Source organism: Myiozetetes cayanensis, unplaced genomic scaffold (assembly GCF_022539395.1).
Source record: "Myiozetetes cayanensis isolate MyiCay16 unplaced genomic scaffold, myiCay2020 scf5-8, whole genome shotgun sequence".
Lineage (NCBI taxonomy): Eukaryota > Metazoa > Chordata > Aves > Passeriformes > Tyrannidae > Myiozetetes > Myiozetetes cayanensis.
In genome coordinates this window covers 21,023,408-21,036,167 of record NW_026087742.1, presented here as the reverse complement: position 1 = coordinate 21,036,167, position 12,760 = coordinate 21,023,408, and the positions used below count along the sequence as shown (strand labels likewise).

The following is a 12,760-nucleotide window of genomic DNA, read 5'->3' as shown; positions in this document are numbered from 1 at the left end:
TAAGGAAGAAATGCTGTAAGTTCCGCATCCTGGCATACCCACACTTGTCTGCCTTGGAAAGCTCTCCCTGCATTCTGCTTCTGGATGTCTTGCACCTCATAGTACAGGCTGGGCTGGAGGGTAGAGTGATTTCTGAGTATATGCTGCCAGTTTGATGTAGGTTGGTGTGGGTAGTAGTCCAACAAGCCCTCTGCACAACACCAAAGGCAAGAGAAAAGGGTTGTTCTGGGGAGGAAAGGGGGAGGGGAGGCTTTTTTATAATTGTTTCCTTCAGAGCTTTATGGCTGAGGCAGGAAGGATAGGACTGTCAGCATGTCAAGTTTGCTCTGAATTTCATTCATCTGCCTTCCCTGGGTGAATGCAGGAGTAAGCTGTGCAGAGATGAGTTTGACAGTGCGAGGGATTAAAATCTCTGCTTGTATATGTCAGGAAGGCAGCTAGTAGCTCATACACACATATAGCATTACCCTCTCAGGTGGATTCAAGTGTTTCACATGCGGTGCTGGTGCAAGGTGCTGTGACAAGAACCCCGAGGCTGCTCCTGACTTCAAGAGAAGCAAGTCCACGTGAACTGTGGCAATCCTCCTTGCTCCTCCCATCGCATCCTGCCACATCGTGTACAACTGAGAGAGCCGAAAAGGGACACACAGCTGCTGTGAAGGAGCTGAATTTCTGCATTGGAGACACAGCACTCAGTGCAGTTTGACGGAGATGAGATAAATACTACACACGGCTGTCTGCCTGGGAAGCTGTGGCTGTTTCTTTGTTCCAGCTGATGCTCTGGGCTGCTGGAGGTGAGTGTTACTACTGAATCTGTGTGTCCTGCATCAGATCTTACCTACTGGTAAGATCAAGATGGTATAGTTCCTGGACTAAAGCTAAAGAGGGGGTTTAGTTCCTGGGATCACTGTTACATTGAGATGCGCTGGGCTCGTTCTGTCCAAAAAGCAAGGAATAGTAAGAGCTGCCAAAGGCTGCTGTTTCAGGAGCAGCACCCACTGCTGTCCCTCTGGGCTAGCACTGGCTGTGAGAGTCCACCAGGGCATGGCAGGGCTACACTCAACCCTGCTGTGGCTGTGTGCATGTGGCACAGCTGGCTGCTTTGGCAGTGCTTTCAGGGAAAGGGAAGGGCTCTGTATGGAAGCAGTTGCATTTTTTTGTCAGTGTGATCGCAGCCAAGTACTGCGAAAGAATAAGGGACTGTGGCTATGAAACTGTGAGCTCTGGCCCCTGTTCTCAGCGGCTCTTAATAGTGTCTACTATTTCCTACACAACATGCAAAGGTGATAAGGTGCTTGTTCACCATTGCTCTGGAAGTGTTATGCAGCCTTTCTCTGTGAAATGTACTCTGTCTGCATGAAACAATGTTCCCTGAGTAGTGTCTGATGCATTAGTGACATGGAAAAGAGCAGCCAACATGTCGGGGCTGGTCCTTGGAGCCCTGCATTGCTTAGCTGCTGTTTTTGTTGCATTTTCCATAACCACTCTGTGTAGCTTCCTCACAGAGGGAACATCTGAAAACCTACATGTAATGACATGTGGGTTAATGAATGCATGCATGAATTTAGATTGACCTCATATCATTAAGTTATCATTACCAAGCATCGCAGCTTGATATTCCAACAATGGGGTCTAATCCTTAATCGTGCTGATTTGTTATTAGTCAAATAAAGCATCTCTTGTGAATGAAAGGGTTAGCACTGGCTTTTAAGCTGAAGAATAGTCTTATGAAAAAAGCAGAGTGGAAAGCTTTGGTATTGTGCCAAGTTCTCTGAATTTTAGTGTGCTATGAATTTGTCAAAGACACCTATCTATGAAATGTGGAAAATCAGAAATTCAATGTATTGTCTGCAAGTGTGGGATAGCTGCGTGCCCTAGGTGAGGTCAGTGGCTGAAGTTATTCCAGGTACAGCAGGAACCATTGCCAAGCAGGTACCTGAGAGTTATCTCCAGTAAATATCAGGGAGCCCTTCCAGCCCACTGGAAACAATATCAAAACCCATTTCTCTTTCTCACTATATGGTATAGGATAAGCAGAAATCCTGAGGTCATGGAGTCCAGCCTCCTCCCACAGCTTGTGGCCTATGATGACAGATGTCTTCAGAGATCTCCTGAACACCACCTTGAAGGGGTTTAGCTTTTCTACCCCATGTGACTTTGAGTGAAAGGGTAACTCTACTCGAGTTACTCTGAGAGTTATCAAAGCCCTGGCTTTGTGGCTGTTTTCTGCACGTCTTTTCTTCCATTACTATTAACTCTTTAGTGCAGTGGGGATGCTGCCCTCTGAAGTCTGTGGCCTTGTAGACTGTCATCCTTCACTTTGCTGTGCCAGAGTACTCAAAACTGGGGGTCATGGCTGTGTGAAGGATGGTGTGACAGGCACCACGTCAATGCTGCCAGTGAGGACAACTCCCTCCCTCCACCCTCAGGGGGCCCATCCTGCGACATTCTGACAGGAGGGCTGAGGAGGGTCATCCCCAAAAATATGGTGCTGGGAAGCATCCTGTGATGCTGCATGAACCTTGGTCACCCTGGAGGGCTGCTGGCAGCTGCTCCCCCTGGCAGCGAGTCCTGTGTGTGCTCCGTGGTGAGTATGATGGTCACACAGCTTGTTGGGGATCTGCTGACCACAGGGACACAGCATCCACTATCCATGGGGCTGTTCAGTCTCCCATAGAGGAGGCTGTGATGTGCCACCTCTTCACAGCTCTACTGAGGAGCCTGACACCTCTACCAGCTCCCCTGGCCCTGAAGGTAAATCAGGGTGGTTTGGTTTTGGTTTTGTGGTGTTTTGTGTGTGTGTGTGTGGTTTGTTTGTTTGTTTTTTGTTTTGTTTTGTTTTATTTTTTTCCCAGACAGAAATTAATTCAGGGTGTTTTCCTGATTTTCTTTGTTTCTTTTCTTTTTTTTCTCCCCGTTTCCAAGTTCTAGGAGCAAAGTGTGGTTAACACAGAGAGGTGTCTCTCTGGAGATTCACTGCTTGTCTGTCATTAGTGGTGAGGCACTGGAACAGGTTGCCCACGAAACTGTGGATGTCCCAGCTACAGAATTGCTCAAGGCCAGGACGGGGCTCTGAGGAACCCAGCTGAAGGTGTCCCTGCCCACGCCAGAGGGATTGGAACTAGAGGATCTTTAAGGTCCCCTTCCAACCCAAGCCACTCTGTGATTCTATGATTCCGTGATTAACAAAAGCCCGAATTCTGACACTGCAGGCTCCTGCGCTGATCCAACTGCTCATCATGAATAATACAACACAGAAACTGAAGCTCTTCCCTGACAAGTGCATAATTTAACAGCATCCAAGGACTTGCGTCTGTCTGGACAAGGAGAGCCGCCGGCCGCTCTCCTGGTGAGGAGGGGGCGATGTCCCCCGGCGCCCCTCAGCGTTCTGCTTCCCGTTAATTCCCAGGCGTTAAATGGAATTGTGTCACGCGGAAGCAGGGGACAAGGAGGGGGTTCGCGGCGCGGAGCCCCGTCTCCATGGCAACGGGGCGGTGGCGCCTCTCCAGCGCCGTGCCCGGCGGGAGCGGAGCGGGAGGAGGCGATTGTCCCTCGGGAGCCGCCGTGCGGTGCCCGGCGCGGATCGGGAGGTGAGCGGGGGCGGCCCCGCTGCTGCCACGGCAACGCCGCGGGCGGGCGGCGGCGCCTCCCGTGCCCCGGGCCGGGACCCGGGCGGCGGGCGGGGCGGCGCGGCCGAGCGGAGCGGGTGGTGCCGGTGAGGACCTTGCACACCGCAACAGCGCCGGGCTCGGGTTTGCGGGTCTGTGTGCGTGTGTGTGTGTGTGTGCGTGTGTACGGCTTAGCGCGAAGGGACAAAGCAGCAGAAATCCACCGCTGTTTGCCGCCTTTCGTTGTGGCTGTGCCTCAGTGTGAGCACGCACAGGTGTCGCTAAGCTGTGCGGAGCAGCCCGGTCGCAGCGCACGCCCCCCCCCCTCCCCACAGACGCGCCCCAGTTGGGACAGGAGCAGGTGGAAATGAGGATCTGAGATTTTATGAATGCTTTTGGTCCCTCTTAAAGCCGAATCACTTCGGTTCGTAAGACCCTAAATAGAATCGCAGCTGAATCCGGATTTTGTGGTGCCATCAGCATAAGAAAGACGTGTTAGAGCAAGTTCAGAGGCGCCCAGAAAGTTGATCAGGAGGCTGGAGCTCCTCCTTTACAAAGACAGGCTGCGAAAGTTGGGGCTGTTTAACCTGGAGAAAAGAAGGTTGTGTGGAGACCTCACAGCACCTTCCAGTATCTGAACAGGGCGTACAAGGATGCTGGAGAGGGACTCTTCATCAGGAACTGTAGTGACAGGACAAGGAGCAGTGGGTACAAATTGAAAGAGGAGAAATTTAGGATAGAGGAAATTCTTTACTGTGAGGGTGGTGAGACACTGGAACGGGTGGCCCAGAGATTGTGGATGTCCCACCCCTGGAAGTGTTCAAAGCCCGGTTGGATGTGGCTTTGAGCAACCTGGTCTAGTGGGAGATGTCCCAGCCCATGGCACAGAGGATTGGAACAAGATGATCTTTATGGTCCCTTCCAACCCTTAACATTCTGTGATTCTATGAAACAAGGACACAGAATTGGAAATTCTCTCTTCAGCCATGACTACTTTATCTTACAATAGGAGAAACTGATTTATATGCCGTTCCCCATTATTGTATTTAATTAATTGAACAGTTTTCAGTGTTTGTGTTGAATGCCACAGACTAACGTGAATGTGTTTTGTTAAGGGCACAATTCAGCTGTGCAGCTTTTTTGTCTGCTTATCATAATGATGAAGTCACAGAGAAATAGTTTTTTTGTGCTAAATATGTACTAGAGCAAAGTAACCTCCATTAAGAACCCAGATATATGTCACCACCCAAACCCAAGAATATTTGTGAAGGAAAGGGCATTTTCCAGCAAAAAACATTACATGTCATATGAGGTGGTGCAGGAAAATGATGGAAATAGACATGGCATGGAAAGCCAAGGCAACAGTCTGAATGAGCTCTAAAAATTTAAATTCTGAGAAATCTAGTGTGAACGAGTGATTCTGGTGCAAGTGTAGCTTAAAAGCAGCAAAAAAGAAAAAAATGCCAGATTTTCTTGAACAACATATGGGTCAAAGAAAAGAAAGAGCTTTTAAAAGTTTCTGTACAAGTTTGCAGCAAAAAATGCCCAGCTCTATTACCGCTTTTTTCTCTTAGACAAACCTTGCCTACATTTTGAAGTCTAAAAGAGCAGCACTCTTCTTTGGATGAAAGGGGTTTTACGAAATGGACTGCAAAATGCATAGACAGATTGGAAGCTCCAGGTCCAACCCTTTTTGATTCTGTGGTTCTATGATTCTTGTCTGGAAGGGCAGGATGGTCATATGGCAAGAGCTGTCGGGCTGTTCCAGGGCCATCCAGAGCCAGAGCTAACTCTTACACCCCATATTGTGTTGCCATAAGCTCATGCTCATATCACAGAATCATAGAATGTTAAGAGTTAGAAGGAGCTTTAAAGATCATCAAGTTCCAAGCCCTCTGCCATGGGCAGGGACACCTCCCACTAGACCAGGTTGCTTTAGTTCCCATCCAACCTGGCCTTGAACACTGCCAGTGTCAGGGCATCCGCAGCCTCCCTGGGCAACCTGTTCCAGTGTCTCACCACCCTCAGAGTAAAGAATTTCTTCCCAATATCTGTCCTAAATTTCTCCTCATTCAATGTGTACCCCTTATTCCTTGTTCTGTCAAAACAATCATGATCTTTAGTATGTTGTAAATGGCACAGATTTGTCCTACTAGAGAGACACTCAGAAGTGGCCACCTTCCAGCCACATCAGAGGGTACAAAGAGAACGTGAACTTTCGAATAATCAAGGTTTCCTTCTTCCATGTTGCTTTTGTAAACAGTAATAAACAGGGAGGGAATTATGAGTGGCTAAAGCTGTAAAAAGAGCAGGATCAGCTCTCTAGGCCGATGAGTGTCTCCACATCTTTAACTCTTTTGTGTCTTTGAATGGAGGCAGATGCCTTCTAGTGAGTGAGCTGAGACCGAGGGGCAGCAGGCACTCAGCCTGGAGCACCAAGCACTGGCTTTTAAGCAGTCCTTCAGGAGCTAATGGTACCTGTATGCTATGCATTCCCAAGATTATTTAAAAGACTCAGTCCTTATAGTAGCTCACCTTAAGTTTTGTCATGAGTATGACTATATCCAGCCTAACTAACAGCTTAACGAGTATTTCCCTTTGTTGCCCTACTCAGAAATTCAAACCAAAACTGGATATTTTTCTCAGCAGTCTCAGGTTGTGTCTCTGTAACTTTATTTGCCCCTGTTACTAGTGGAGGGGATGTGGTTTGAAAGCTGCTGTAAATGCTCAGGCACTCTAGCAGGAGGTTTCTGTCAGGAGTCCAGTCAATGAATATCTTCTCGTTTTAATATGTTATTATAAGAAGCTTTTTGGTAATTTGATCTACTGTAAGCTGTGGTTCACATGGTTCTTCTAGGGCTTTTAAGTCACCTTGATTTGCTTTAACTCAAATCTTCCCCTAGTAGCAGGAGCTGGAAAGGCCAAAATAATTCACATTTATAAACCGTCAGTGATCTTTAGTCCTGAGGTGCTGTGGCACTGTCTAACATGGTTGTATTGACACTGCTGACAACTTTGGGTGCCACAGGAGATACCAATGTTCAATATTTGTGTGCCAGTGGAGTTTTAAAACATTTTATTCTCTCTCCTTTTTGTAGTACTACTCTAACACATCACCAAAATGAGTGGAAGGGAAGATCGAGGAGATCCATTAGATATTGAGGATTTAACAGAAAATGTAGAATATGAGGATGATTTTGAAAAAGATCTGGAATGGCTGACCAATGAAGAAGGAAAAAGAAACCTTGGTGAAAGAGAGGTATTTCTTACATTAAATGCTAGTTGTCTTATATGGAAGACAAAATTGAGTAGTATTAGGAATCATAAGCACAAAATTCAGTATCATTTGAAATGTGTAGGTACATTCACTGAACTTTGACAAGGAAAGTTATTTGGGACTGTAGTGAAAAACATTTCAGTGAACTAACTAGTTTGGTTATAATTGCCTTAAAACAGAAAATTCAGTGTTCATTGAAAATAATATGTTTGTTTCAGAAGTGCTTTTGGGTTCCTTTAATGCAACACTTGTTCTGGTTTTATGCTGGTTTTACTCTTGTTTTTATGCACAAGCCATGATTAGTTAAACTTCGTGCAAATGTGAACACTGAGAAAATGGAAGAGAGTTGTTAGTGCCAAGAAAAGCTATTAGTACATACACTGTTTGACAGCCTCATTTAGAATTGGAGTAGTTAGTACTGCTATTCTCTGTTGCTGTTTCTTTTCTCTTTCTTTGATACTGTTCTTTGTTAGGAGAAGAGACTAGTTTATTTTCATTTTTTTTCAGACTCCTGAAGAAAATGAAGAGGATATCGAAGAACAAATTCTTAAAGCTGCAGACAGCTTTGAGGAAGACAGTGAGGAAATAGAAGAAAATTTAGATCAGCTTTCAGAAGAAGATGTAAATGTGAGAGTGAGATACTCCAGTGAGGAAAGTTTTGAATCCAGGTCAGATACTGGACAGGAGAGCTATGGATCTGATACCAGTGGAGAAAGCTCTAGCCAGGAATCCAAGCTGGAAAGCCAGGATGAGCTGAGTGAGGTAGTGGATGAAGAAATAAAGCGTTACATCTTAGAAAAGATTGAAGAAGCCAACAAAGAGCTGGAGAATCAGGCTCCTGTGGATCAAAACAGAGAACGGAAGTTAAAATTCAAGGACGAGTTGGTGGATCTTGAAGTTCCTCCTCTAGAAGATTCTCGAGTTTATAAAACTGACCTTATAGGAGGAGACGATGTTTCAAGTGGGCTTTCTCAGTTGCATATTTCTAATGACATGGGACAGGAAAGCACATTCCTTTCACCATGTGCTGGCACAGATGAGGACACGACAGATGGTAAAATCCTAGTGGAAAAAGACGGGAAGTTTGAACTCTTAAGTTTATGTGATATTGAAAGCCAGGGCTTTTTGCCCCCAATAAGTGTTTCTTTTACTGATATTGAAACTCACCATGTATCTCCAAAATCACACTGCAGTTCTTTTCGCACTGTCTCTCAAATAAAGGAAATACCTCCGGTCAGACCAGAAGCACGTTCTTTTTCTCCTAGTGAAGAAGAGTGTGTGTATTTCCCTAAGCCTCCGTCTAACTCTAAGCATCGTCCAAATTCTGCTGTCAATGCTGCAAGAGGTCTGGGTAAACAGAAGAATCCACAGAGGACTCAGTCTGCAAATGTGTCCGTGAGAAGCTCCACTTACAGTCTTTCTCCCAGGCAAAAAGAATTACGGAAGCAGTTAGAACAAAGGAATGAAAGACTGAGGAAAGAGGTAAAGATACAGAGACAGCAAGTAAACCACAGTGACCATCCTGTTCCTCTGCTTCTCAGAGACCACATGCTCAGGGCATTTGCTCTATTTTTCTAAGATAAAAGAGTTAGCAATAGGAATAATAATAATAATAATTCTCTGGGATTTGTGTAGGATCGTTCAAAGCTCCTTTCCCACAGAGTGGCATAGGATCATGCCTTGCTCAGAGGAGAAATTAAGTCTTTATTCAATATGTCCTTTGTAGATTGGCTGCTTTCTGCTATAATGTGCTTACTGCTTTTGCTTATTGCCTCAACCTAGGTTCCGTTACAGTCCCACTATTTCTGGAATGTAGCACTTGGTGTCACATCTCCACAGATTACACTGCAATTCAGGAAATTTACATTAACTGCAGGTTGATGGCAGGTTCACATTTGGGTGCTCATGAAGTACGAATTAGGCAGTTATCATATGGGAGATTGTTCAGTCATAATACAAAATTTACACAGGAGAGTGACAGTGAGAACCCTTTTAACTCTACCTCAGCTCCTTATTCAGAAAAAAATTAATAGAGAGTCAGCCTCTGACAGCTGTAATGGGGACTTCAGAAATCTTTACCTAAGATTTAAAAAACTTAGAAGTTTCTCTTTGCATTACGATGATACAATTACAAAAACATAACTTGCTTTGTATGCTCTATAAAAAGAGCCTGAAGCATCTGTCATTCTTCTGTGCCATGATGTACTAAGTAAGCTGGCTAAAGTAGTTTCCAAGGTTGCTTTCTATCCGTGGAAATAGATCTAGCCTGCTTTATTTGAAAAGGTTGCTGAGGCTTAGCTCAGTAATGAGGAGTATGAAGTGTGATGAGCGATTGATGTGTTTTCTTTGCACACACAAGACTAGATCTTGACACATGCTGTGTGTATTTGAAGTAAAAGGCAGTGTGGTGGAGGTAAGGAAGGTTATTTTCCTATCAGCTTGTGCTAAATTTCTTCCTTTGTTGGCTGACTTACGGAAAGGTAAGAATGTGTTCCCTTATTTCTTCATTCTTAAATGAAATTCTTCCCTTCTGTGATGGATCTCACAGGCGTGAAACATTTCTTGACATTACTGGAATCCATCTGCTTCATTTTGGTGGGGTTTTTTTCATTCCAATAAATTAGAAATTGTAAGTTTAGAGGATAGTCTGAAAGTGTGTGTAGGTGGGAGGAACAGCATCTAGTTTACAAGAATAGATTTCTACAAGTGTTGCAATGAGTACAGATTGTAACTTTTGTGTCAGAGAGAGTAAATCCTGGTAAAAAATCTCCTAATCAGCTTCCTGAAGCATTAATTGAAAATTTTTCTCCTTATAGATACTTCTTTTCAGCTAACATGTGATTAATAATGAAAAGAAACTTTTTTCAATTTTGAAAAAATCAGTTCATTTAATAAAAAATGTTTCATTTGGAAAAAAGCACAAAGCTATCAATATTCCTTAAGTAAACACATCACAACTTCACATCCAGAAAAAAGTCCTTTTTTATAAGGTAGTGCCTGCAATCCATAAGTAGTTAAATATCCTGTAGGGTTTAGTCACCCATCAAGCCTGAGAGCTGCATTCATTTTTAAAATGCATCAATCTGAAGTGATTTTAAGCCAATCTGAGCTCTTGGGCAGACTTAATTTTAAGAGTTTTCACCTGATGCTATTTAAATGTCTGTGAGTCGAGATGCGTCATGGAAATTGAGGCAATCACAAAAAGGATTAGACTGAATGTATCTGAATGTGTCATGAACCACAGAATTGCTCCAAGTAATTTCTTCTTAGAAGTAGTATCAGCTGTGATGCAGCCTTTGAGTATTCCCGTTTCATTGGTATTTTAGTGTGTCTCTCATATAATTCCAATGGCTTATTTATTGCCTGTGAAGGTCTTTGCAGATTAAGATGATTCTCTTAAAAATAAGTTTATTCACCTTTCATTCCACTTAAGGAAGAAGAAAGACAAAGGGAACTCGAAGAACAGAAGAGAAGAGAGAACGAGATGGTTTTTAGAGCTTGGTTACAGAAGAAGAAAGAGCAACTGCAGGAAGAAAAGCGAATTCGCCGCGCAAAGCAGCTGGAAGAGATGAGCATCAAAGTAAGATCTTTGTAATGTAGAACTGGGACCTATAGTGCTCTTCTTAAATAGGAAAACCAAATTCTAAGCCTGTGTTCTTAGCAAAGTGTATGAAAATTTACAGGGATAGGGAGTGTTCTTGTTACATTGTTTTCAGTGGAGAACCAGATAAACTTGCCTGTTTAGGGTTGTTCTGCTTGGCAGGGTGGCTCCAGTCGGAGAGGCAGTGTACATGAACTTAACTATAAAATCACAGGGGATACAGTGATACTCCTATCTATCAGCAGAATGACTTGGGTGAACCCTGCAGTGAACCCAGAAAACTCTGGGAAGTGTGTTCCTAGCCATCAGAACATGTTGGCAAACAGTTAATGCACATGACCTGATCAAAACCTGGAGATTTAGATGCCGTTCTAAAGTTCCTCTGCATTGCAGTGTGATGGTTTGAACAGCTAATTTCAGTATCTTTTAAATGTAGCACTCTGAATGCTGGCTCATGTATATATTCCATGCCATATTAGCATATGCTCTAGTTTGCTTATAAAGTATGTTTTGTGGAGGAGAGATGCCAGCACAGTTCAAAAAAATTATTATAATGCGATTAATATAAAGATCCTGTATGTATACATGTCTTTTTTATTAACTAGGAGAGGAACAGGGATCCAGAAGCAGCCTACAAGTCATGGCTTAAAAAAAAGCACCGAGAACACATGAAAGAAAGGCAGATACAACTTTTGAGACGCCAAGCTGAGGAACTTGCCTTTTTTCCAAGGACAGAGGAATGCGACAGAGCTTTTAAAGAGTGAGTAGGGTCATTCCTAAAGAACCATATCTGAAACTTCTGTAGTCTATCAGCTTGATACTGTAGATATCTTATGGTACATCTTCACTGCTGAAGTCCTTACTGTTTTGGTGGGGCTTTTTGCATGAATATGCCCTTCTAAACTTACAGTCTAGCAAAAATACATCAATTCCTTGATGTTGTTTGTTCACTGTTGTGAAATTACTTGTCAGAACCTGAGCTGAAATAGTGAATTGCTTTTGCTAAAAAAGGGATCTTCTCCCTAAACCCTTTTTGCCTGCTTTGGAGCAGGCTTGGGCTGATTCAGTCCATTAAATGAGCATAGAGTTAATCCGCCTTACCAAAATGGGGGAGGTAAAGATGGGTGCAGAAGCAGGAGAATTGGGGTGGAAAGGTAGTGCTTTCTGTGTTTGGGTGTGGCAGCTTTTAGACTGTCTCAGCCATACCTGACTTTACCCTTCAGGCCAGGGTGACTCCACAGTTTTGGGCAAGGGAGGGGGTGGGAAAGTCTCCTTTGAATGGATGATGTACAACTTTAAATCGCAACTGCCAGTACTTCTGGTCCTCTTTCTTTCTCCACAGATGGCTCAGAAGGAAGAGAGAAGAAAAACGAGCAGCAGAACTAGCTGCTAAAGAGAGAGTAAGGCAGCTTAGATTAGAAGCCAGAAGAGCAAAGCAGATGCGGAACATCCACTGTATTTAGTTTAGAGCCAAAATCCTTTCACTTTACAGACCATTACAGTTGAAAATTTGATGTAACCACAGAGTTCTTGGTGACGGTCTTCCTAATTTTTATGGCTTGAGTTTTTGCTCTTTACAGTTACTGACTTTTTGTGGTGTATTTAAAGTTTTCAATGGAGTTTAACGATTATCTTCAGTGACAATGATTTTCCTATTTATTTATTTGTAATTTTGTTGAAAAGCCTGCTTTTATACAAAACTCAGGGATCTTCTTGGTTTAACCAAATCTAAATGAGTGCAAGATCTATATAAGAGTGGCAAATGCACATTCCCATCTTTTAAAGGCACTTTATACTTAACTCTATACTTAACACCATGAATTCCTGGATGCAGGCTGTTATGTAAGATGTTGGATTTTTGCTGGATTAATATTGCGATTTGCTGCTGCTTGTGATGAAGACTGTACCAGGTGTTATGTTGTTGGAAAATCATGTTTCTTGTACCACTTTCTATTGATCTGCTGACCAACTCCAGATCCGAGGACTATTTTCTTTTTAAGGTTTAAGGAAAGTGGTCATTGAAGGCTAACGTGTAGGTGAGCATGCAACAGTTTTTAAAACTTATTTCTGTGAGTCATATTCAGTAGTTTTGTATTCCATGGAATTAAGAAATTGTGCAATTTATGACCTTTCCTATTATTAAGGAAGCTAGGTTGCCTGTATAAATGTCAATGTTTGCTAAATTTATAATAATAAACTACATCACCTTTCCCAGCTAAACTCTGAACTCTTGACAGAGAACATGCCAACATCACTCACAAAATCATAAAGTCC

General features: G+C 43.4%; 1 protein-coding gene across 1 annotated transcript; it reads left to right on the top strand.

Annotated features, from left to right (window-relative positions):
• The first annotated feature begins 281 nt into the window (after positions 1 to 281).
• CCDC181 (coiled-coil domain containing 181) lies at positions 282 to 12,706 on the top strand. Its single transcript, XM_050334149.1, is given in 7 exon segments — positions 282 to 794; positions 6,707 to 6,867; positions 7,393 to 8,367; positions 10,319 to 10,465; positions 11,092 to 11,246; positions 11,829 to 11,937; positions 11,939 to 12,706. Coding segments are annotated over 6 exon segments (1,578 nt in total). The 5' UTR covers positions 282 to 794; positions 6,707 to 6,729; the 3' UTR covers positions 11,993 to 12,706.
• The last annotated feature ends 54 nt before the right edge of the window (positions 12,707 to 12,760 follow it).